This window comes from Prionailurus bengalensis, chromosome C1 (assembly GCF_016509475.1).
Source record: "Prionailurus bengalensis isolate Pbe53 chromosome C1, Fcat_Pben_1.1_paternal_pri, whole genome shotgun sequence".
NCBI lineage: Eukaryota > Metazoa > Chordata > Mammalia > Carnivora > Felidae > Prionailurus > Prionailurus bengalensis.
In genome coordinates this window covers 17,421,504-17,446,557 of record NC_057345.1, presented here as the reverse complement: position 1 = coordinate 17,446,557, position 25,054 = coordinate 17,421,504, and the positions used below count along the sequence as shown (strand labels likewise).

General features: G+C 53.9%; 1 protein-coding gene across 1 annotated transcript; it reads left to right on the top strand.

Annotated features, from left to right (window-relative positions):
- Nucleotides 1-291: 291 nt before the first annotated feature.
- On the top strand, nucleotides 292-23,312 carry E2F2 (E2F transcription factor 2). Its single transcript, XM_043574083.1, has 7 exons — nucleotides 292-800; nucleotides 6,583-6,688; nucleotides 8,793-9,012; nucleotides 9,768-9,926; nucleotides 11,636-11,750; nucleotides 13,560-13,752; nucleotides 19,835-23,312. Exons 1-7 carry the CDS (start codon nucleotides 549-551, stop codon nucleotides 20,116-20,118), a joined length of 1,329 nt encoding a protein of 442 aa, XP_043430018.1. The 5' UTR covers nucleotides 292-548; the 3' UTR covers nucleotides 20,119-23,312.
- The last annotated feature ends 1,742 nt before the right edge of the window (nucleotides 23,313-25,054 follow it).

The window sequence follows — 25,054 nt, the reverse complement described above, 5'->3', positions numbered from 1 at the left end:
TGCGGCGACCAACCAAAGCGCGGCATTTTCCGCGGGAGATCCGAATTTCGCGGCACGCAGTTTGGCGCTAAAAAAAAAAAAGGAGAAAAAAAAAAGAGGCACAGAAAGGCTCGGGGACTAGAGAGCCAGGCGCGAAGGAGTCGGTGCAACCGCGCCCCCCCCCTTCGCCGGTCCGAGCGCATCGCCTCTCCGCCTAGCCCCCGGCGACCCCGGAGACCCCTCCCGCGAGCTAGCCGGACCCCAAGCGCCGAGGCCTTTCTGGGGCGCGGGGCCGTCCGGGTCGCCGCCGTCCTCGGGGCGGCACAGCCCCTGGCCGTGTCGCCGCCGCCGCCGCCGCGGGGCGATCTCTAAGCGGGGATCTCCAAGCGCTGCTCGGCTCGGCCGCGGGCCAGGAGGGGAGGGTCCGGCCTTGCCCCACAGGCGTCCATTGGCGGCTTCCCCCGGCCTCCGCGCCATGCCTCCGGCCGAGTGAGCCTCTCCGGGCTCCGGAGCCCGCAGGTGCCTGAGGGCGCGCCAGGCCCGGTTGGGGAGGGGGCGCTGTGCTCGCCATGCTGCGAGGGCCCCGGGCCCTGGCTCCAGCCGCCGGGCCGCCCTCGAAGGGACTGCCCGCGATGAGCCCTACAGAGCTGTGGCCGCCCGGTCTCAGCAGCCCCCAGCTCTGCCCGGCCACCACCACCTACTACACCTCGCTGTACCCGCAGACTGTGCCTCCCACTGCGGCGCCCGGCACCTGCCTCGACGCCACCCCCCACGGACCGGAGGGCCAAGCTGTGCGATGCGTGCCGGCTGGCCGGCTGCCGGTAATGCTGGGGACCTCCCCACCGCCACCCACCGCTTCTCCCTGTGCTTTTGCGGGTGTGGGAAAGGAGGGAGGGGCGCCTGGGACCCAGTTTGAGCGAAGCAGGTCGAGTTGGGGAGGGAAATGAGAGCTTTCGGCTTCCAGAACAACCCACTGCCCTGCATACCTGAGCAGAAGAGCCCTACGTTTTCGGATTTGGGATGAAATAACCTCATCTATTGGAGTGGAGTGGAATGAACACTGGAGTGGGATTGTGGAGACCCAACCCACCACCCCCAGTGCACCGTGTGACCTTGGGGAAGTCCACGGGGGCAACACTGCCACCATTCATTCATTGCTGGATCCAGAAACTCGTACTGGGCATCTGGTATTGTCCAGGTTCAGGGCTTGACCTAAGGACAGTGGGGACTTTAAAAAAAGCAGGGCAAGGGGGGGGGTGTGTGTGTGTGTTTCAGGTCCAGTCTGCCTTGGACAGACTCCAAATTTCCCATACAGCCAACTCTTTCCCAGTTATCTGCCCTAGGTCTCCCCCCAGGCCCAGCCTTCCCTCCCAGCCAGCCAGTAGCAGGTGCAAATTGAGGGCAGCCCCTTGGGTTTCCTATTCAGATTGTTCCTTTCTCAAGCCCCAGGCCACTGCCAGGGAGGGCCCAAAGTGTGGCACCGGGTACAGGGTGTGTTTTGTGGGAGTGGAATTCCTGGAGCCCTTGAGAAGGGAAACAATCATAGGGTGGGGGTAGGTGGGGTGGGAGAAGCCCTGGGGGTACTGGGGGGTGGGGGGAACCTGGTTTCTGGTCCCTTGCATCAGTCTTGGCACCAGTCTGGGCTTACATTTCCTTTGCTTGAAAACGCATGTGTATATGGGGTAGCTGGGCTAACTTATCTGAGGTCACTTCCAGCTCCAGGTCCTGGGTTTTGGAAATAGGCTCCAGGGAGGGGAAATGGGGGGGTGCTGTAGGCTTACTTAGTGGTGAGTGGTGAATAAGTTCAGGCACAGAGCTAAGACCACCCCCCCCCCCACACACACTGCCATAGAGACATCTGCTCAGACCTGTGTCAGTGAGCAGGCACGGACCCCCAGCCCTCCCTGTCAGTGGCTACCACTCCCTGCTACTGAAATCGTGCTTTGCCCATCCTCAAGGCTTTGAACCTTTCAGAGCCCCTTCCTGCACGTGATTTCTAACTAGGAGGAAGGAGGCAGGGGTGTTACTCCCATTTTGTAGGTCAAGCAGCCACAGATAACTTGAGACCAGCTATCTATCTTATGTTCAGCATTACCCTGTGAAGTAGAAGGTATTAGTAGCCCCAGGGAGAAACTGAGGCACAGAGTGGGGATGTGATCTGTCCAAGGTCATTCAGGGGGATGTATGACCAAGGCTGGCGATCATTGGGTCTCTTCTCTGCAGCCTTAACTTTCCCCGGTGCAGCCTGACCTAGGAGCTGGGTGCCCCCGGGGGAGGGGGCTCTGTGGCGGGCACAGTCTCTTCTGGCCAGCTGCTTTCAGGCGCTCAGGCGGAGTTTCAGTGGCTGAGTTTCAGTAACAGCTGTGGTTTTGAACTGCTTCCCTCCCAGAGGAGCCCGAGTGCATCTGTCTGTAGCTCCCTCCCAGAGGGGCTCAGTGATCACAGCAAGAATGGCCCTCTTTTACTGAACGGCTCTCGTGTGCCAGGCACTGCTTGGCACTCTCCGCATTGTTATCTTGGCCAAGATGCCTGGGATGAGGCATCTCACAGATGAGGAAACTGAGCAGAGACGTGAAGTCACTTGTCCAAGTCACAAGCCAAGAAGTGGTGGGAGAGTCTCCTTGCATCAGACTGCCCTAAAGGCCTGCCGGGCCCAGAGCCCCCTCTCCTGTCGGATGCCCCATGGCCCCCTGCCTGTGGGCAGGCTTGGCCCCCTGCTTACTCATTTTACCAGGGTGTGACCTGGAAGAGCTCCAAACCCAACCCTGGGTGTGGCCGCTTGTTTTGTGGCCGGGTTGCAAAGTGCAGGGTGAGCAGGATTTGTTGAGGAGCTGCTGTTTAAAAGGACCTCAGGGGTGGCAACCAAGTTCAATGGCAGAACGAAGCCCTGAGCCCTGGTCTCCTCACTTCCTGTCCAGGGCTCTTTCCAGCACCTTCTGGGGAAGGCTTGCGGTGCTCCTCCGTGGCGTCCCTCCTCCGGCCGGGCACATCACGCTGTTCTGTCTCATTCCCGCGGGAATCCGTGAAGAGGGTGGGGTTCTGTGCACAGTTCTCCTTCCTTTTAATTTCTCTGCGTTTTCCAAATTCCCTCCGAGAGCCATGAAAGCAAACGGACATTTTAAGGAACAACTATACAAGCCAGGTCAGAGGAGGAGACGTAGGCTACCGAGTGGCAGAGCTGGGATCTGGAACGCTTGTTCCTACCCCCGCCGTCTAAATGAGGACTTGGGGCTTGGGAGAACCCTGGCTCCGGCCCGTGTGGGCCCTCGGGCAAGTCAGCTCCCCTCCTTCGAGCCCCAGCTTCCTCACCGCGCTGCCCATGGTGGGGTTGTGCCAGGTGGTCTCGGACCCTCTCACTTCTGGGGCCGCCTGAGGAAAGAGCTTCGCTTTTGTCCTTTGGGGTTGGCAGGGGAGCTCGGATCCTGAACAGGCCTTTAGGAAACAACCGAAGGGGCTGCCTACGAGGGTCCAGGTTCGAGCCAGGCTGGCCTTTGCCCTTGGCACATCTCCGTCTCTTTCCAGCTTACCTCTGAACTGTCTTTCTCCTTGCTGGTGCCCCTCGTGTTTTAGTGATAGCCGCTTCCTTGTGCGAGCGAAGCGCTTTGCTGCACGGTTGCTGAATCCCCAGCCGTGGGGGAGCAGATTATCCCCATTTTACAGGTGGGGCTCAAGAGGTCGACTGTCTTGATGAGCTCCCCCAGCTGAGAAGGGGGGAGGCCTAGATGGGAACCCAGATGGGTCTGACTCCGAGGTTTGTGCTCAGGGCCCCCTTGGCCCTCATCTTCCTGGGCTTGTCCTCTGCCGCCTCTGTTCTGCAGGCTCAGGCCCATCTATGGGCTGACTTTTCTCTGGGGAGTGCCCCAAGGTGTCAGGGAGATGTCCTTGGATGAGGGACATTTTGCTGCTCAGGAACACTTGGAGTATAGCATAAGGGTGAGGGAGAGTAAGAGAAGGGAGGGAACTGGTGTGGGTGTATAAAAAAATGGGGGCAGGTGGGCACAGCCGGGCCTTGGCTCAAATTCCAGCAAATTCTGGGGAGATGTGTGTGGGACAGAGCTGAGGCAGCCTGGTATGTGGCTTTGGCATCAGACAATCCCACGTTCAAACTCTGGCTCTGCCCTTTGTCTGTGTGACCTTGGGCGGGTGTCTCACCCTCTCTGAGCCTCCATTTCTCGTCTGCCAAGAGGGATTGCCAATACTGATGTTGCAGAACCGATGAGCACGTGATAGGCCCAGTGCAGGTACTCTGTTCAAGGTCCTTCCTTCCTTCTCCCCGCCTTGTAGGTGGTGAGATTCTTCCTCAAGTGTTCTGTGAACTCAGCAGGGCCTGGCTCCTGTTGGGTGGGGGAGGTGGATGGGGTTGGGGAGACTCTGGGCTGCCCCACCTTTGCCTCAGGTAGAACTCAGCTTGGCTTCCCTTCCCCTCCTTGCTCTTGGCATTCCTTCTTGAGGGTGTTGGGATGGACAACCTCAATCAGGATTGATAAAGGCCTTGGAGCTCACCAGGTCCTGCTTACTTCAGCTGTTAAATGGGGGTTGGTGGTGCTGGGGAGACTCAGTGAGGTGATGAAGGTTGGGGCCCAGCCCAGGGCATGTGGAAGGTCTCAGTGAGTGACTGGGCCTTTCTCTAGAGACAAGATGGGTTACATTCCCTAGGATCTAGGTTCTCACCAGCTGAAAGGTTAGAAAAAGAATATCCCAGAGAGACTTCAAGAGGAATGAGCAGGGAAGTGTTTGGATTGTGTCCAGGTCTGGGTAGGGGTGGAAGAGAGTGGCATCGTATCCAGGCTCCTCAAACCCAGGAGCAGGTCTCCTGAAATCAGTCCGGGAAGGCTTCCTGGAGGAGGCAGGAGCGGGGAGGGAAACTGATAGCAGGAAGCGCTGTCACCACCTCCGACACCTGTCAGCCCAGCTGTGCTCAGCAGCAGTTAGTCTCAGCCCTGCCGAGCATGACCTCACTGTCAAAGGTTAAAATAGGCTTCTCTGTCCTGACCAGCTTAGGGGTGTCTGGGCGGTTGGGGGGAGAGGGAGAGGAAGGAAATGGGTTCAGTGGCCCCCAGAAGGGTGTGTCAAGGAAGAGGCCAAGCCTGGATTTCAGAGAGGGGACTCTGCATTTTCTGAACACCTACTGTGTCTGAGTCACAGGGTGAGCACTTTGCAGGAGTTAGCTCCTCGATTCCTTATAATCATCCCACAGGGTAGGTGATTTCTGCCTCATGTTACCAAGGAGGAAACTGAGGCTCCTAGATGCAGAGTACATCCCCAAGTCACACACAGACACAGTGAGTCCCTGAAGGAGCCGGGAGATTCAAGTCCAGGCTGGCTTATGCCCCCGTGCCCTAGTGCCCTAGCCCTGCCCCTGCCCAGCCCTAACCAGGAGAGAGGCCCCTTCCGGGCCAGTGCAGCTTCTGGGCCTAATTGGGGCCTGGTGGCAGTGGGGTGGAGAAGAGCAGACGGGTCTGTGGTTTGATTTCCCCAGCAGGTGTTTCCCAAGCTTGGCGGGAACAGGCAGGGGGAGCAGGGGGACCTCAGCTGTTCGTCCTTGAGAAGCAGGGGAAGGATTCATTGTCTGCCCCTCTCAGCAAAGAATGGCAAATGGAGTCTATTCAGGAGGCCCTGGGGCCCTTGAGCCAGAGCCCAAACGTGGGGGTGGGGAATGTTTGCTCTGCTTCCCGATGTGGGCACCTCCCTGGGGTGTGGCACTGAGCCAGGAAGTCCCCTGGGCCTGGGCGGATGCCCAGCCCCACCCTGATAAGGGCCAGCTGTGGGGCTGTGATGGGCACCAGGGCAGGCTGGGCCAGCTGCTTTTGCACTTGGTGAGGCGGGAGGCTCTCCCCAGCCTGGTGTGGTTTAGGTCCTACCCACTCCTTCCTCCCCGCATCATCCTCTGGGCATGGTGCCGATAGAAGTGACCTTGGGGCCTGTTATTAAGGAACCCCGGGCTCTCGGCTGGACTGGCTTCCATAGTCTTCAGGAGCATGGACCTCAGAATGGGAGTGTTGTGTGCTCTTCAGAAAATAGGACTCCCTGCGGCACCTGGCTGGCTCGGTCTGTGGAGCATGTGACGTGACTTGATCTCAGCGTTGTGGGTTCGAGCCCCATGTTGGGTGTTGAGATTACTTAAATAATAAAATCTAAAGAAAAAAAAAAAAAAGGTGGGGCGCCTGGGTGGCGCAGTCGGTTAAGCGTCCGACTTCAGCCAGGTCACGATCTCGCGGTCCGTGAGTTCGAGCCCCGCGTCGGGCTCCGGGCTGATGGCTCGGAGCCTGGAGCCTGCTTCCTGATTCTGTGTCTCCCTCTCTCTCTGCCCCTCCCCCGTTCATGCTCTGTCTCTCTCTCTCTCTGTCCCAAAAATAAATAAACGTTGAAAAAAAAAATTAAAAAAAAAATGTAAAGAAAAAAAATAGGATTTCCTTCCCATGAAAGCTCACTTTTTGAGCCCCTCCTATTTCCTCACCAAGTGCAATGATGTTTTCACCAGGACTGGTGGTAAACTGAGGCACAGAAAGTAGCTGCTGGTGGCCTCCATGCTTGGGCCCCAACTTGGGGAAAGGCTGAAGGAAGAATGATTCTCAAACCCTGTCTCTCTCTCCTCTCTCCAAGGCCAAAAGGAAGCTGGACCTGGAGGGGATCGGGAAGCCAGCAGTCCCTGAATTCCGGACCCCCAAGGGGAAGTGCATTAGACTGGACGGCCTCCCCAGCCCCAAAAGTAAGCCTTGCCGATTGGGCATCTAAGGGCGGGCCCCGGATGGGGGATGGGTAAGGGCAGAGGGCAGCAGCCCTGCCCGAATCATCTGGAGTGATATTTGTAGCACACTTCCCAGTTTACAAAGTAGTTTCCTCTGGGTTGTGTCACGGGACCCTGCCAGTAGGTAGCTCTGTCCCCCTCTCAATGATGAGGCAACTTGAGACGCAGAGCTTGAGCGACTTACCCAAGGTCACACTGCTGGTGAGTGGGGTCAGGACTCAAAGCCAAACTAGCACCGCTTCTCTCACACCGCACACCGCTCTCGTGACCTGAACGTGATGACCAGCGTTTTTCGTGGGAGCTTACTATTGAAAAAAAAATTACATTTCCTGCAGTCTGATCTTTTCTAAAAGAGAGAATCCAGGGTCTTTCTCCCACATGCAGAGGGCTAAATGAATAACTCAAAGGGAAGTGAAACTTGGGTTGATCTAACCCGCGTGGCCTCAGAGATTTTTAAGATCCAGGGGGCTGCCCGGGTGGTGCCTTCCTAAAGTTCAGCTGCAGGGAATTTCTGCCTCTGCCTGCTGGTATTTTCAGTCAATATCCTGGTTCCAGCTGGAGTTTTAGAAACTATGTTAGAGAGGAACAGTAATTTGGGGGGGGGGGTGGGGTCAGAGACCTAATGAAGAAGTTATGTGACCGGGTGGGAAACATGAGGGGCAGGAATTTGGGGATCTTGGGGCACCTGGGTAGTTCAGTCGGTTAAGCGTCAAATGTCCAACTTTGGCTCAGGTCATGATCTCATGGTTCATGGGTTCGAGCCCTGCATCGGGCTCTGTGCTGACAGCTCAGAGCCCATAGGCTGCTGCGGATTCTATGTCTCCCTCTCTCTCTCTCTGCCCCTCTCCTGTTCACACTCTCTCCCCTCCCCCTTTCTCTCTCAGAAAAATGAATAAATAAACATTAAAAAAATTTTTAATGAAAAAAAAAGGAATTTGGGGGTCTGGACAAGGCTCTGCCCTGATCTGACTAATCACTCCTCTTGTGAGCGTTGGTTGTCTCATCTATAAAATGAAACACACCGAGATCAGGAATAGCAATAAAGTTTGCTCTCTCTTTGATTGGTAGAGGCTGCCGGGATCATTTTATTGAAAGGTACTAAGTGCACTGATCAGTCAGCAATGTCTGTCAAGGGTGCAAAACCTGACAAAAACAGCCCGTGTGCCAAATGCTTGCCATCTGTGTGTTAGGGGATTCTAAAGTCGCCTTCCGGAGGAATCTGAGACTCTCTAAAACTCAGTTTCCAAAACTAGTTTGGCCACTAGCTTGCTCTATGACTTGCAAGTCACTGAATTTGCAGAAGTCCTCTTGTGGTTTAAGATGCTGCAGCTGAGATGTGGTCTTGGGACATCCACCTCATTAAGAAAGCATCTTTTTTCATGCGCCTGCCCCGTGTGATAGTATAGGGCTGATTCCTTTCAGATAATCATTGGGCTGCACATGGAAAGAAAAAGCAAATCTATACACATGTTCTCGAACCCCAGCCCGTTATTCTCTCCCTACCATAATCCTCGATTCCTGACCTAGCTGGCGGGATAGGGTGATGGTTAAAAAGGAAGACTGCAGCCGGACTGCCCGGATTTAAATCAGCTTTGTCACTTTCTAGCCGACTGAGCTGAGCAAGTTCCTTCACCTGTCCGTTCTGAAGTGTACTCACCCGTAAGATGGGATGCCTCTCAGGCAACAGCCTGAGAGGGTGTTGCAAGGATTAAATTTGTGGTATATGGAGAGTTGCTTAGAACGGTGACCAACACACGGTAACTATTTGTTGGTGTTGATGGAGGTGGTGTTTCTAGGGCTGCCCTAAGCTATAATGGAAAGGGGCTGTGAACTAGGAGTTAGGATGCTTGGTTTCCAGTGGCGCCCCTGCCCCTGCGAGACCTCAGACAAGTCACGTGTCCTCTCTAGGCATCAGGGCCCCTGCCTGGATGGTGGTGGCGAACGACCTCCTGTCTCACAGTGCTCTGTAAACTGGAGAGTGGTTGCTCCGGCCCTCATGCGAAGGGTGGCACTTAACGGGTCCAGATCAAAGGATGAGGTTGTGACTGGGCCCCTTTCCTCTTAGCCCCCAAGTCCCCTGGAGAGAAGACTCGGTATGACACGTCGCTGGGGCTCCTCACCAAGAAGTTCATTTACCTCTTGAGCGAGTCCAAGGATGGCGTCCTGGACCTGAACTGGGCGGCTGAGGTGCTGGACGTGCAGAAGCGGCGCATCTACGACATCACCAACGTGCTGGAGGGCATCCAGCTCATCCGTAAGAAGGCCAAGAACAACATCCAGTGGGTGTGAGTGCCTGGGCTGGGGCCGATGGCACCAGTGGGTGCACGTGCTGCGGGTGAAGGTGCGGGGTGCCCCGTATGCAGTGGGTGTGTCGGGGCTGGAGCTCAGGGCGGCGTCCGATAGGCTCACGTACCTGCCGGGGGCAGAGCCAATGTATTTAAGAGGGAGGTGGAAGGACAGATGTATATGCTGGGGATATATTGGGAAAGCAGGTTGGGGCAGCGTGGAGAATGGTTTCTAGGACACGCAAAGGCCCAAGAGAGGACCCAGATCCTCTTGAGTTGGGATCCCAAAGATTCCCCTCTTCCAGCTTAGGAAAGTCCCCTGGGAGCTGGGCTGTAGCCACCCACACTCCCTGCAGCTCTGAGGTAGGAGTCCGCCAGGCTTCTTTCCTCCTACAGAGAGCAGAGCGGACCTGCAGCCCCTGGCGCGACCCTGAGGGAACCCAGGCAAGGCGTTTGGGGGAGGCGACGGCGGGGGGGGGGGGGCATAGGCATTGACAGCGCCCCAAAGTGGGGTGAGGCTTGATTTGTTTCTTTTCCCTAGCCCAACCCTCAGACCTCAAGTTCCAGTTCCTAGCAGCTCCCCGGGAGCTAGGCAGGGCCCCTGATCTGCACAACCCAGGGGGCGCCGTTGTAGACCGCGCGAGTGGCCCCATCCTGGGGTTTTGCACCGCCTGTTTAGGTCTGCACAGCCGCCCTGGGGTTGGGGCTCCTGGATGTGCGCTGAGACTGACACTGGGGGACTGCTCTGTTCCCAGAGGCAGGGGAATGTTTGAAGACCCGACCCGACCCGGGAAGCGGCAGCAGCTGGGGCAGGAGCTGAAGGAGCTGATGAGCACGGAGCAGGCCTTGGACCAGCTCATCCAGACCTGCTCTCTGAACTTCAAGCACCTGACCGAGGACAAGGCCAACAAGAGATATCCTGTTTGGTGGGGGGAAGAGGTCAGGGAGCAGGGCCTTATCGGAGTTGAGGCAGCACCTCCCTGCAAGGCCTAACTCAGCCTCGGGGGCTGGCATATCTGTTTCTTCCTTCTTTGGTGGCCTGTCCTCACGAGCCTATCGAGGTTACGCCTTATAAAAGTAAGTCCAGTTCCTAGGGGCGCCTGGGTGGCGCAGTCGGTTAAGCGTCCGACTTCAGCCAGGTCACGATCTCGCGGTCCGACTTCAGCCAGGTCACGATCTCGCGGTCCGGGAGTTCGAGCCCCGCGTCAGGCTCTGGGCTGATGGCTCGGAGCCTGGAGCCTGTTTCCGATTCTGTGTCTCCCTCTCTCTCTGCCCCTCCCCGTTCATGCTCTGTCTCTCTCTGTCCCAAAAATAAATAAACGTTGAAAAAAAAATTTTTTTTAAATAAAAAAAAGTAAGTCCAGTTCCTTAAATCTGGGAAATGGAGAAAAGAACTAGGTGCCCCCTTCATGTAGCCATTGTTTCTTAACTATACATACACAAGGGCACGGGTTATTAAATGTAGTGTGTGCCTGATATACATAATTTTAAACATATTTTTTTAACATTTATTTATTTTCAAGAGACAGAGTGCGAGTGGGGGAGGGGCAGAGAGAGAGGGAGACACAGAATCCCAGGCAAGCTCCGGGCTCTGAGCCGTCAGCACAGAGCCCGATGTGGGGCTCGAACCCACCAACAGCGAGATCATGACCTGAGCTGAAGTTGGGCACCTAACTGACCTAGCCACCCAGGCGCCCCTACATAACTTTTTTTTTTTAAAGTATTTATTTTTGAGAGGGGCAGAGAGAGAGGGAAAGAGAGAGAGAGAATCCTAAGCAGGCTCCATACAGCCAGCAAGGAGCCCGATGTGGGGCTCAAACTCACGAATCGCAAGATCATGACCTGAGCTGAAGTCTGACACTTAACTGACTGAACCACCCAGGTGCCCCATATGTAACATTTTATATCCTGCTTTCTATCACCATAGACTGTTTTTATGTTGTTACAAATCCTTCCTAACTATTTGCTTGATCCATGAACTTGTTGCTCTTGGACCATTTTTTGCAAAACCGCAGTCTCATAGGATTTAGCCTCATGTTCAGGATGCTTTGAGAATGTCCTAGTCAGACCACATTCTGGTTTGTTAAGGCCTAGAGTCAACACTTAGATTGATTTGAGATTTCTGCTTTTATAAAGCAGCATTGTGATGAATATTTTTGTATAGAGAACATTTTCCTATATTTTTTACTTCTTTCCTTAGGTTGGATTCCTAGGACTGACACTATAAGCATGGGCTTTGCTGAGGCTTTTCATATACTTTTCCCAATCAGATGGTTCTACCATCTAATCGGTCTTTGGATCTTTGTGTTTTTGGAAGGATTCTAGGCATGGTGAGAAACATAAAGAAATAAGACGGAGCCCTCCTGTCTCAGAGCTAATGATACAGTCTGAGATGAAGTCTTTACATAAAAAACCGTTATGAGGCAGCATTAAGAAATGATTTATACTCCTGTTTGTTTTCAAAAGGGATGCGGGGTAGCCTATGATAGTAGAAAAACAGGTTATGGTGTTTGGTTATTTCTAAGCTGTAGATGGACTGAGAAAGAGATGTCCAGAGGCTTAAGCTGGCAGGCCGGGGGTTTGAATTGTGACCAGCCACTTCTCTTGACTCTCCTGCCCCTACACTGGCCTATGTGACTTACCAGGACATCCGTGCTGTTGGAAGCTTCAAGGAGCAGACAGTGATCGTTGTCAAGGCCCCTCCTCAGACAAGACTGGAAGTGCCCGACAGGAGCGAGGTGAGAGGGAAGCATTTGGTGGAGAGCAGGGTTAGGAGGGTCCCAGGCTGCTCTGTACGCTCTGTCCCTGGTGCTGCCTGACCCCAAGCTTCCCAGGTCCGTTCTGGTACCCATTACAAGATCAGTGGTCCCCGAGCTGGGGGCAGAAATGGCAGAAGCTGGAAAGGGCAACAGGCATCAGATGCTGGCCCGAGAAAATCTCCGTTCCTGGTATCTTTCTGCATCGTACGGCCCCCAACATTTCTGGGCACACGCACACATGTGCCCATACACCGTGGTGTTAGCGCTCACAGTAATCCTTTCCTGCTAACTGTGTCTGGTGAGGTTAAAGACCAGAAATTCTTAATACTTCCTTATGGGGTCCTCTGTGCTTTGACCTCACCAACCTCTTCTCATATGCTGCCCCATGGTGTCTTTGCTTCAGCCACACTGACTTACCTACAGCTTCCCCGCCACACTAAGCTCGTCCCCATTGTAAGACCTTCACCCAGGCTGTTCCCTCCAGCTGAAATGCTCTTTTCTTTCTCTGCCTGGTTTACTACTGTTCATCCTACTGGTCTCAACTCAAACATCACTTCTTCAAGGAAGCCTTCCCTGATTACCCCCCTCTCCCCAGATTTCATTACTACCTGTGCTTTTCTACCACACTTGACCTCCGTTTGCTGGGTGATTGGTGATTCTGTGATTGTGTTCTGCTTCACCTATTAGAGTGTAAGCTCCACAGAAGCATGCCGCACTCCTGTGGTACCCCCCCCAGCCAGAGCTGGACACATAATAAACGCTCAAGAAATAATTCGTTTAATGGAAGGACATTAAGATAAAGGAGGCCCCACCTCTGTCTTGGAGGAGCTCGGGACCTAGTGAGAAAAAGACCCAAGCAAGCAGTCATCCTGCCATTTATAGACTCCAGGTGCCCAGAGAAAGGACAGTTGGAGGAAGAGTCCATAGATGGCTACAGGTTAATTGGGTCCTAAAGCATGAACAGGAGTTGTCAGGGGAAACGGGTGGGCAGAGGGCAGTGCAGGTGCACCGGGTGGAGACCTAAATGCCTGTCGGAATAGCATGTGTGCAGTTAATCATGGAGGGAAGAAGCAGGGGCGGGAAGGCCAAGTTATCAAGACGCTTTGTTACAAGTAACAGAAGGCCAAGTCCAAATGGCTTAAGTTGGGGGTGGAGGGGACTAAGGGGAAGCAAGTGACAGGTCCAGAGGAAAGACTTGGGGATTGCAGGCAAGGCTAGATGCAGGAGCTCAAACTATGACTTTCAGTTCGCCCCATGCTCTCCATCTTTCTCTGCCATTCTTTGTGCTTCCATTAAGGCAGGCTCCCCTTTTCTGGTGGCAAAGCTAGTTTTCATGATAACCAGCTCAGTGACCCCAGTGGGAAGGGAGCTTCCATTTCCCACGGGTCCCGCACGAGTCCTGGGTCCGATGCTCCTGGACTGACCTGAGTCATGCGCTACCCTGAACCAGTCACCATCACGGTGACTTTCCCAGCCTGTACCCCAAGCTCACCCATTAGAGTGGGGAAGAGTGCTGTCCCCCCAAAGTACATGAGTTGGAGAGGAGTGGCTGCCCAAAGGAAAATCAAGATATTCTCCCTAAAAGAAGGGGACCTGGGGACCGGACAGGCAGCAAGAGCGGATGCCGACCACAGGTCAGACAGGGCAGGCGTCAGCACCAAGCTCAGGAGTTGCACTGGCTCACGTGGATGGCGGGAGCCGTGGGTGTCCATCCATACACCCCACCCCAACCCATGAGTCAGTGCGCAGCTGCCCAGAGCCATGACCTGGCTTCTCTTCTTCCTCCAGGAGAACCTCCAGATATATCTGAAGAGCACGCAGGGACCCATCGAAGTCTACCTGTGCCCAGAGGAGGTGCAGGAGCCGGACAGTCCGACCAAGGAGCCCTTCCCCTCCCCCTCCCCCCTCGGCCCCATCCCTGACTCCACCCAGCCCAGCAGCAGCACTGACCCTGGGATGACAGAACCCATGGCATCTCCAGGTAGGACCCTCTGTCCAGAGGGACAGGAGGTGGGGAGAGCAAGCAGCCTTAGCGTTTCCTCTTCCATGTCAACATTTGTTGGGCGGCGAAGAGGGGTACAGTCCTTCTCCCCCGCTTGTGTGTTTGCACGTCACACTTTATAGAGCACATGCGTGTTCTTGTCCCAGTGGGGAGGCTAATGCTGCTCTGGGCCAGAGGGGTCCTGGGTCTGAATACCAGCACTTCCAGTTACCAGCGATGTGACCTTGGACAAGTCACTTAACCTCTCTTTGCTTCAATTTCCTCATCTGTCAGTTGGGCATAGTAATTAACAAGATCTACTTAATAGGGTGTGAGAATTAGAGGGAATAATACAGGCAAAGCACTTAGAACGGCACCAGGCAGTAACGGCTAACTATTCTTGTCATTATTACTGCCACTAGGGCTGGTACCACACTTCCGTGGTGACTACTAACGACAACGCCCCTGGCACTCAGTAAGCCCTCAGTGAATGGGAACTACAGATGTTTGAAGGAAGGCTCAACTAAGATTTTTTAAAATTAATTAATTAATTAATTAATTATCTATTTATTTATTTTGAGAGAGAGAGAGAAAGCATGAGCAGGGGAGGGGCAGAGAGAGAGAGGGAGAGAGAGAATCCCAAGCAGGCTCTGTGCTGTCAGCACAGAGCCTGACATGGGACTCGATCTTACAACTGGGAGATCACGACCTGAGCCGAAATCAAGAGTCAGAGGCTTAACCGACTGGGCCACCCAGGTGCCCCTGGGAGTTTGGAAAATTAATTAATTATTTTTATCTTTTATTTATTTTATTAATTTTTTGTTATAATTAAGATTCTTAATTTTTCTATTAAAAATTTTTAATGTTTATTTTTGAGAGAGAGAGAGAGAGAGAGAGAGAGAGAGACAGAATCCGAAGCAGGCTCCAGGCTCAGAGCTGTCAGCACAGAGCCTGACCTGGGGCTCGAACTCACAAACTGTGAGATCATGACCTGAGCCAAAGTCGGAGACTTAATGGACTGAGCCGCCCAGGCGCCCCATGACTAAGATTTTTTTAAACCATGACTGTATCAGGTACATCTATTATCACGTTACTTTTCACAGCCATTGTTGAGGTAGGTGTTCTTGTCCCCAGTTTAGAGATAAATAAACTGAGGCATAGAGGTGATGTGACTCTCCCCATGCCCTCTCCCAGGCCTCTCCCCACGAGGCTCAGAACAAATCGAGGAAGGGGTTCCTGACTAGAGAGGCTCACCCCTGGCTGGGAGGTCGCTGTACGGCTAAAAAAAGCTGGCTATACCTGACAGGAAGTAGCATGAGTTCAGTCATGAGCAAAGAGGCGGGAGAAGTCCCAGGGAAGGAGTCTGGAAGAAGTAGAAATGGGAGCCCGGGAAGGCCCTTCCTCCAGGACGGTTTATGCCCTTTACTGGGATCACACATCAGGTCAGACTGACAGATCCTTTCAGGTTGTGGAGGCCAGTGTTCAACTTTCTGTTTTCTTAGCAGCAGAATTCCCTTGAGTAGAACCCTGGTGTTTAAAGAAGCCGGAGCTCAAGCTGGTCTGACGGAGGAGGCTTGGTGGGGGGGTTGTCCACAGAACACACATATGGATTCCATTTCTTTTTTTTTTTTTAAATTTTTTTTAACGTTTATTTATTTTTGAGACAGAGAGAGAGAGAGAGACAGAGCATGAACAGGGGAAGGGCAGAGAGAGAGGGAGACACAGAATCGGAAACAGGCTCCAGGCTCTGAGCTGTCGACGCGGGGCTCGAACTCACGGAGCGTGAGATCATGACCTGAGCCAAAGTCAGACGCTCAGCCGACCGAGCCACCCAGGTGCCCCTTCCATTTCTTTAACTCAAGGGTTCACAAACTATTGCCTGCAGGCCAAATCTGGCCTGTTTTTTAGCAGCCCATGAGCTAAGAATGGTTTTCACATTTTTGAAGAGTTGGGGGAGAGGAAGAAAGTGACTGTGTGACAGAGATTGTAAGTGTTCTGCAAATCCTAGAATACCATCCGGTCCTTTACAGAAGTTTGCTGGGCGCCTGATATAACTCAGCCCTTCATTTTACACATGAATAAACTGAAGCGCAGAGAGGGCAAGTGACTTCCCTAAGGTCACACAGAGGTTGGCGGCAGAGCTTGGACAAGAGCCCAGACCCCCAGCTGATCTCTCCTGTATCCTGGTCTGGTCCGGGGATCCGGGCTTCTCCCGGCACCAGCCATCTGTCCCTCTGGGCACCTCCCAGTGTCTATCTCCCACTCCAGACCTGTGCCCCACCCTGTTCTCTCTCCTCCCTCGCTCTGCTTTCCCACTTCACTGTCAACATGTGCGCATCTCTCCTGAGTTAGAACCACTTTCGCTTCGGATGTCCTCTGAGACTTGGGGCAGAGGCGGGGGACCCTCCAACATAAGCGAGGGCGAGGTTTTTGCCTCAGTTTTACAGATCAGCTGTGCTCCCAGAAGGAGTAGAAGCTGACAGAGCAGTCGGTGGTGGAGCCAGCCCAGAAACCAACCACCCTGGCCACGTGGTCTCTTGGCGACATCCTTGCCGAAGGGAGCAAGGGGGGGTGTTTTCTGGAAGGTATACGTGCCTGCACGCACGCGCATACACACACTCCGTGTTCTGGCCCGAAGCAGAGTCATTTTGAGGTCTGAGCACCAGGGTCCACATCCAAAGAGGAGGCCGCAATGGTCTTGGCACCCAGGTTCTGGCGTCGTGCAGGGGAATCACTAACCCTTTGGGGCCTCGGTTTCCCTCGTCTGTAACGGAAGGGCTTTGGACGGAAGGGCTTTTGGAATGGTCTCTGACATTTCCCCACCTCTGACATTCTGAGGTCAACCTAGATGTGGCTGTAGCACAGGGGATGACTCTGAGAGACTCGGGCTTGAGTCTGCACCTCACCTGCTGTGACTTGGTGACTGTAGGCGAGTCACTGTGGCCCCTTGGAGCCCCCGTTCTCACGTCTCTAAAAACTGGGACATTTAAAACTCCCTCACGATTCCTGGACGGTTTACAGAAAGCGACACAGCGTGAATGCGATTTTTGAAAAAGCTTATACGAACCGGGTGCCTACTCTGTGCGGTTTGGAGATAGAGGAGTGAGTCTGAGCCATCGGAGTGCGCGGAGGCCCAGATGTAAAGAACGGCTCCCTCTGGGGGGTGATAACCGTGCAGGAGAGCAAGGCCCAGCGGAGGCTTTCACGCACGTCGTCTGGTTCCTGCTCAGCACGGCAGTGAGCTGGAGCCTTATTCTTCCTCTCGAAGAAAACGGGGGCTTCACCCGGTGGGGTGGGCGGGGCTGGGGTCCGAGCCCAGGTCCTCCCCCTCCTCCCGAACCAGGCCTTTTGCTAGAACACCTCCCTGCAGGCCTCTGCAACACGCTAAAAAATATTCCATTTTTTTTCCATTCAGATATGTTTAATTGACTTCTTTGAGCCTCAGTTTCCTCATCTATAAATAGGGGTCACAATATTGCCTCCTTTGGGGCCCCCTGAGTGTCCGAGGAGGTCAAACACACCTCTTCCTGGGAACCCAGCCAGCCAGGGTAAGCCCTTGGTAAAGCTCAGTTCTTCTTCCCATTGGCCAGGGCAGCACTCAGACAAGCTGCCCTCTACTTCACTTATCATTGAATCCTCTCAACAGCCCTGGGAGGTGGGTATAATCATCCCCATTTTAGAGGTGAGGAAACAGAAGCTCATGCACATTAAGTCGCTTGCCCATAGACACACAGGATCAGGCAGGCTGACAAACCAGCACAGCTGTATTTTCCAAGGAATGCGTGGTTGGGCTGGTTAAGTCATGGCTCAAACGGAGATTCTGGGTATCAGGATATATTTGGCGGGGGCGGGTTCTGGTGCCCTATTCCTCATCCCTGTGTAAGAAGTCACCTTTTTACCTCTAGGTAGAAATGCACCTGGCGTGCTGGAAAATAGCTGGGGCCAGTGTGGCTGGAGAGGCTGAGTGTGAGTGGAGCGAGGCTGGGACAGAGGGAGTAGAGAGGCAGGCAGGGGCCAGATCACGCAGGGCCTTCTTAGCACTGGTTGAACTTGGATTTTATTCCCAGCCATTCAAAAAAAAATTTTTTTTTAATGCTTACTTATTTTGAGAAAGAGAAAAGAGAGGGGGAGGGGCAGAGAGAGAGAGAGAGAGAGAGAGAATCCTAAGCAGGCTCTGTGCTACCAGTGTGGAGTCCGATGTGGGACTTGAATTCAGAAACCATGAGACCGTGATCTGAGCTGAAATCAAGAGTTGGACGCTTAAGCCACTGAGCCATCCAGGTGCTCCAATTCCCATTAAAAAAATTTTTTTTAAATTTTTATTCATTTTTGAGAGAGAGAGAGAGAAAGAGCACAAGCTGGCGAGGGGCAAAGAGAGAAGAGGGAGACACAGAATCCCAAGCAGGCTCCGGGCTCCGAGCTGTCAGCACAGAGACTGACGTGGGGCTCGAACCCACAAACTGTGAGATCATGACCTGAGCCAAAGTTGGACACTTAACCGACTGAGCCTGCCAGGCGCCCACACCCCCCCCCACCCCCTCCGCCAGCCCTTTTTAAGCTAGAACACAGACTTCAAGAGTCGAGGCAAGCTGACTGGTAAGGAGGCCCCGTGGAACTGGCAGAATTCATTCAGTTGTGGAAATGACCCATCTCGCTGCCAGGCTGGGTGCTAGGGAGATGGCGGGACTGCGTGCAACTCTTGGGCCTTTTGGCTTAGGCAGCTGAGTGGGTGGTGGTCCATTCACTGAGGGGGGAAGACCAGGAGTGTTTGGTTTTGACGTGCTAAGTTCTGGGGTACCTCGGTTCTCTAAGCAGAGGCGTTGCAGGAGCCGAGAGCTCGGGGGCGAAGTCTGTGCCAGACGCGTCCACTGGGAGCGGGATTGAAAGCCAAGGGGCAGCTGTGGTCACCCGAGGCGGTGTGCAGCCAGAGAGGGGAGTCTGAGGCTGGAGCCCTGGGGCACTGAGGGCTTAGAAGTTAGGAAGAGGAGGATACAGAGCAAAGGGGACAGGAGAAGTAGCCAAGGAGGTAAGAAGAAAACCAGGAGACTCTAGTCTATTAGAGCCAAGTGAAGAGGTGTTTCCAGAAGGGTGTGAATAACGGCACCAGATTCTGCTGGAAGGTCAAATAAGACCATTGGTTCGGCAACGTGAGGTCACTGGTTCAGTGGCATGGTGGGGACAGACCTCAGTGGAAGAGTGAAGAGTGGCGGGCAGGTAGAGGATACATTTGGAGGGGGTAGAGGGTAAGCACAGGCAATTGCTGAGAAATTTTGCTATGAAAAGGAGCGATAAGCTGGGCTGGGAATTGGAGAGAGTCATGAGGCCGGGGAGGCTGCTTTTTAAAGATAGGAGTCATTAGCGTGTCTGTGTGATGATGGGAATGATCTGGGAGAGAGAGAGAGGGATTGGTGATGCAAGAAACAGAGATTGTGGTTTGAGGGGCCAGGAACTTGATGGTGAGAGGGGGTAGGGGTTTTGGGGTTTTGTTTTTGGTATTGTAAGATTTTTATTTATTTATTTATTTTTTTCAAATTTTTTTTTTCAACGTTTATTTATTTTTGGGACAGAGAGAGACAGAGCATGAACGGGGGAGGGGCAGAGAGAGAGGGAGACACAGAATCGGAAACAGGCTCCAGGCTCTGAGCCATCAGCCCAGAGCCCGACGCGGGGCTCGAACTCACGGACCGCGAGATCGTGACCTGAGCTGAAGTCGGACGCTTAACCGACTGCGCCACCCAGGCGCCCCTATAAGATTTTTATTTTTAAGTAATCTCTACACCCAACGTGGGGCTCGAACTTATGACACCAAGATGGAGAGTCAAGGGTCGCGTGCTCTACCGACTGAGCCAGCCAGGAGCCCTGAGGGGGTGGGGTTTCGAGAGCTGGAGATCCCATCTCCTCGGAGAGGAGGGGAGGGAGGCTAGGAAAAGGAGGGCGGTGGCTAGAGCGGTACCAGGAAGGTACACAGGGAGAAGGGCGCACGGTCGTCCAGAGGACGGGAGGGCTATTCTTGCGCTCCGAGGTCTGACCAGACTCTTTGGGGCAACAGGCCCGGGTATGACCTTTGTCCGTTCGTCTCCAGGACCAGCGCTGACTCCCCAGCAGGCCCTGCAGCTGCCAGCGCCTCCGCCACCACCACTGCCGCTTGTGCCCCTGGAGGCCACCGACAGCATGCTGGAGCTGCCACACCCACTTCTGCAGCAGACCGAGGACCAGTTCCTGTCCCCCACCCTGCCGTGCAGCTCCCCCCTGATCGGCTTCTCCCCGCCTTTGGACCAGGACGACTACCTGTGGGGCCTGGACGGGGGCGAGGGCATCAGCGACCTCTTCGACTCCTATGACCTCGGGGACCTGCTGATTAACTGAGTGGCCCTGCCTGCCCCCGGCAGCCCGCCCCTGTCTCTACCTCCTCACAGACTGGCAGGCCCTCTGCCCGCACAGGGACGTGGGACACAAGGTGCCGTCCTCAGGGTACGGGGGTCTCCTTTTCTCCTTTCTTACCCCCAGCCGGCCGAAGCTGTCTCGGGGGGCCATGTAGGGGATTCGGGTGAGGAGCGTATCAGAGGTTGGGTCCCCTCCTTCCTAATGGAAGCTGAGCCCGGAAGGCCCATCCGGCTTCTGACCTCTGACCTCTCATGCGAAGAGCCACAGGTGAGGCAACCAGGTCCAGGGAAAGGGCCCCGGCCCCCCCCCCCACCTTTTGAGGGGGAATTAGGACCCTGAATTTATCAAGAAGCACTTAATGCCTTTGTATTTATTTCAGGTTGAGTTTTGTTTGTTTGTCTTCCCTGAGTTTTTAGCAGGGAGATCATTCCAGTTTCTAGTAAGACTTCTCAAGACAGGCCCGGAGCTGTCCACTGTCCAAGGGCAAGCCAGGGCTTCCAGAGCCCCAGGCCAACTCCCCAGTCTCCCCACATCAGTGGGCTGGGTCTCTGGGGGGCCGTCCCGTCTGCTAGAACGCAACTTGCACTTAGGCCTCTCGTGATTCTAGTACGTGGTGGCCTGGCATCTCCAGCTGAGGCGCCAGCCTTGGATTCCTGGTCTCCTCTGTCCCAGAGATGGTGGCAGGGAGCCACCCCAGGGTAGGCGGCATCGAGGCTCCAGTTCTGGAAACCTACTTCCTAGGGAATCCCCTACCTCTCCCTCAGGACATGAAAATCAACCTTGCAGGGAGTCGGCACAGAAGAGCTCCCGGGGAAACACGGACAGGGACGTGGAAGGCGCCGAGGGCACCCTTCCTCTATTTCTGCCTCTCGCTTGGGACAGGTGCTGTCTTGCAGTGAGGACCTGGGAGGGAGTGGCAGCCCCCCCAAAGAGACAGGTGGGCTGAGAACAAGAAAATGCCAGAAAGCACCCCCTCTGGTCGCTGCTGGTATAGTCTCCCCCTTCCCTGGAAGGATTTTTTTTCTTGGAGACAGTCATTCTCTAAGGACCTCCTCTCCCCAACAGCTCTCACACAGAAAGACCTCCCTCTCCCCGCCACGCCTCCCCCCCCCCCCCCGCCCCCAGCCAAGGACAGAGGTGACCAGGACTTGGTGGCCTTTTGCCTCCTTTTGTCACAGGAATGCCAAAGGGCTGACAGGAAGCAGTCTTAAGTGCACACCAGACCTTGGCAGCTAGTGAGGCGATGGGTGTACGTTAACTCTTCAGGCGTAGGGTCCTGAGAAGGTCTCTTGCCCTCCTCTCTCGAGCCCCCACAATGGCTTGACCATCCCAAGGTGTCTCTGGAGCCCGCTTGGGTGTGGGGGGATCAGCTCTCCTCCCCACTCAACCTGGGGTGGGGCTGCTCTGGGCTGAACCAAGGCTGTGCCCTCTGGAGAGAGGCAGCCAGGGACGGTGGTCTGAAAGGCCCACCACCCACCCTCAGGGAGCTAGGTTTCCTCAGGGGCTCAGCTGGGCAGCACTTTTGTTTTTCTTTTTTTGAGTTTGTAGCATTAAGTTGGTTTTAAATATGAAGTTGGCCTCACGGGATTGCTCTTGAGCCGACCAGAAGCTGGCATCTGAAGTTTGGGAGGTAGACTTGTTTGGACATGGGGGTCTGATGGGAGCTAATGCCCACGTGGGGACAGTCTTGCCTTGTCATTTTCTCAACTTCCCAGGCCCCTAACTGCCCTCTCAGGAGTGGTCAACAGGCCACAGATGCCTCGTGCTGTGAACAGGGCTAATTTTGTATGCTTTGCAGAAGCTCCCCTGATACTCACAGGGGGCTTGTCAGAAGCCTGTCTCGAAGCCCAGTATGTCCAGGGTCAAGGGACTACCTTGGCCCTTGGGCAGGGGGAGGGAGTGTTGCATGGAATCTGGTTGGGGGCATGTGGGGCCAGAGATTGAGATCTCTGGGCTGCCAGTTAGCCGTGCCCCATCTCTGAAGACAGAGACGTTTGACTTCCATGCCTTTGGCTCTGTCTAGAGTGTTCTCCTGGAATTAAAGCAGACAAAGGGGAGAAGAGGCTTGCAGGACCCACTGGGAATGAGTTTAATGGCAAAGTCTGGCCAGAATTCAAGCTCATTCCCCAAATTCCCAGCCATAGTGCTGGACAGACGGGCTGCCCCTTGGGCCCATGGCCTGTACCCTGAGCAGCTGCCCCTGTCCTGTGCTATCCCCTCCACACCCTGTCTGGCCCCCGGGGCCGGACCGCCTAGGCCAAGCCTCCGGCTAGGGGCAGGGGGGTTGGGAGGGACACAAGCTCATGCCTGTTTCTTGCCAGTGACACTTGAAACCTCTCGAGTTCCGTCAGGTGCTTTAAGAATGCATTTTGGCTGGAATTTCCTTTAGGGGCCACATGTAAACTTGAGACCTAGCCTCTTTCTGAGATATGTTATTGCTGTCAGGATGTTTCCCCAGCTCCATCGGCAGCCCACAAGTCGCCTGTGTCCCCAGGGGCACCAAAGGTTCGGGGGCTCCAGGGAACTCGGTAGCATTAAGTTGTGCGGTAGAGTTGGAGATTCAAAGAGATTTCTTAAAACCAGGGACATGCTCCCATGTCCCTTCCCATGAAAAGTGTTCATTAGATCAGTGTGGTGTCCCTTCTCCACAGCAGTGCTGTGGTTGGACTGGTGTAGCTGTGGGGGGTGGTGAAGCTCAGAAAGCTGGTTCTGGGATGGTTTTGACTTTCCTTTCCCTCCCCAAGTTTTCTCAGCCTCAGTTCTGCACAGCGTGTAGTTTTCAGTAAAATCGTTTGGGTGTTCGCACATCTGAGCATCGTGTGGCTTTAGTGCATTTGAAGTGAAAAGCCTTTAGGGGTTGTTTGCAAACAGCTTTCTGGTTCTCATCGTGTCCCAGGGTCCCCACCTCATCCTGGGACACCATTCTCCCACGAGGACCCTTGGTGACCAGAAGCCCAGCCAGCCTGCTGGCTCCTGGGTGAGTGAAGAAGCCTTGAATATGGCACGTGTGTCTCGAGGGTAATTAGGCCCAAGAGAACTCGGTCCCCGTGCTGGGACTCTGTACAGGTCACTTCCCTCTGGTCTGGTTTTTCCCTGGGTCCTGCCTTGATGAGCACCATGTAAACCTCCTTGTGTTGTGATAATTGGGCATTAAATGGCAACTCTGGACACCTTGATTCTTGTGTTTTCTGAAGGTCATTACCAAGTGTGAGTCTGGGGACTATCCTGACCACCTGGCTGATTTCTCCCCAGAAGCAGCCTCCCTTTCCCACATTGGCTTCTTACCATGCCTGACATGTCACCACTAAGACACTGAAAAGTTAGCACCCAGATCTAAAATGTGAACATCTCCCCTGCTCTGGGTCCGTCACCTCTCATTGGACTATTTGGACAGCTCCCTTCATCTTCTCACTGCTACCCATTCTTCTCCGTCCCATCCTATCAGTGGTTCTCAAAGTGTGGTCCTCTGATCCGGCATTACCTGAGAACTTGTGTGAAATGCATATTCTCAGGTTCTGCCCCAGACCTTCTGAAACTCAGGGCGGGACCCAGAATCTGTAACACAGTGAACCCTTCAGGTGATTCTAATGCAGCTGAAGTTTGAGTACTCATGCCCTCTACCACCCCCAGAGAGTTCCTTCTAAAATGCAGGGTTTTGGGGTGCCTGGGTGGCTCAGTCGATTGGGCGTCCGACTTCGGCCCAAGTCATGATCTCACGGTTCGTGGTTTCGAGCCTCGCGTCGGGCTCTGTGCTGACAGATCAGAGCCTGGAGCCTGCTTTGAATTCTGTGTCTCCCTCTCTATCTGCCCCTTCCCTACTCATGCTCTGTCTCTGTCTTTCAAAAATAAATAAACATTGAAAAAAAAATTTTAATGCAGGTTTTTTTTTTTTAATGTTTATTTATTTTTGGGAAAGAGAGAAGAGAGCAGGGGAGGGCAGAGAGAGAGGGAGACAGAGGATCCAAAGCAGGCTCTGGGCTGACAGCAGTGAGCCCGGCGCCAGGCTTGAACTCATGAACCGTGAGATCACGCCCTGAGCCGAAGTCAGATGTTTAACCAACTGAGCCACCCAGGCGCCCCTAACATGCAGTTCTGATCGTGTCACTCCTACTTAATGGATGGCTCCTCCCTGCCCTCAGGGTCCCTTCACTTGGCATGAACGTCCATTTACAACATTACTAGTGGCTTACCCTCCCTTTTCACCTCACTGGCCACTCCATCCCACTACCCATAGCCACACTGGACTTCTTAGATCCTGAAAACATGTTTTTCCTCTGCTGGGTCTTTATACATACTGTTCACTTCACCCAGCATGCCCTTCCCTCCATTTCAGCCGAGCAGGTGCCTGCTTCTTCCTTAAGGCCCAGTTCAAGAGCCTTTTTTCATAGAGTTTTCTTAGACACTAACATGTAAGCATTAATGTTTTGTACATGGATATGGTTATCTATGGGTTATTGAATACCTGCTATGTGCTAGGCAGGGAGGAGACAGAAGTAAATAAGAATGGTCCCCATCCCTAGGATGTTCATGAGACACAGATGCATAAAAATATAGTCACAAATAATGTGATGGTTGCAGTAATATGTATTTTAGGAGTTAGGAGGGTGGTCGTTAGGGAGGGCTTCCTGGAGGAGGTGAAAGCCTGGGACATTAGCAAAGACAAGGGAACATAAAAAAAGATGTCGTGTATTGAGCTTTGTGTGTGTCTGGGCTCAGCGCCATGCTAAATCCTTCACACAACCTAATCTCTGACTTCATAAAGTCAGTGTTCTCGTTGCCACCACTTTACAGATGAAGAAACAGCTTAAATGAATGCTCAGGTAACCCTCATACTTTGCTCATGGGAATGTAAAATGGTACAGCCACTTTCGAAAGCATTTTTGGCACAAAGATAAGCTTAAAACTATCGTAGGACTTG

Coding starts and splice junctions, on each gene's coding strand:
- E2F2 (XM_043574083.1), top strand. CDS start 549: ATGCTGCGAGGGCCCCGGGCCCTGGCTCCAGCCGCCGGGCCGCCCTCG. Junction 6,689..8,792: donor CGGCCTCCCCAGCCCCAAAA/GTAAGCCTTGCC, acceptor CTTTCCTCTTAG/CCCCCAAGTCCCCTGGAGAG. Junction 9,013..9,767: donor AAGAACAACATCCAGTGGGT/GTGAGTGCCTGG, acceptor CTCTGTTCCCAG/AGGCAGGGGAATGTTTGAAG.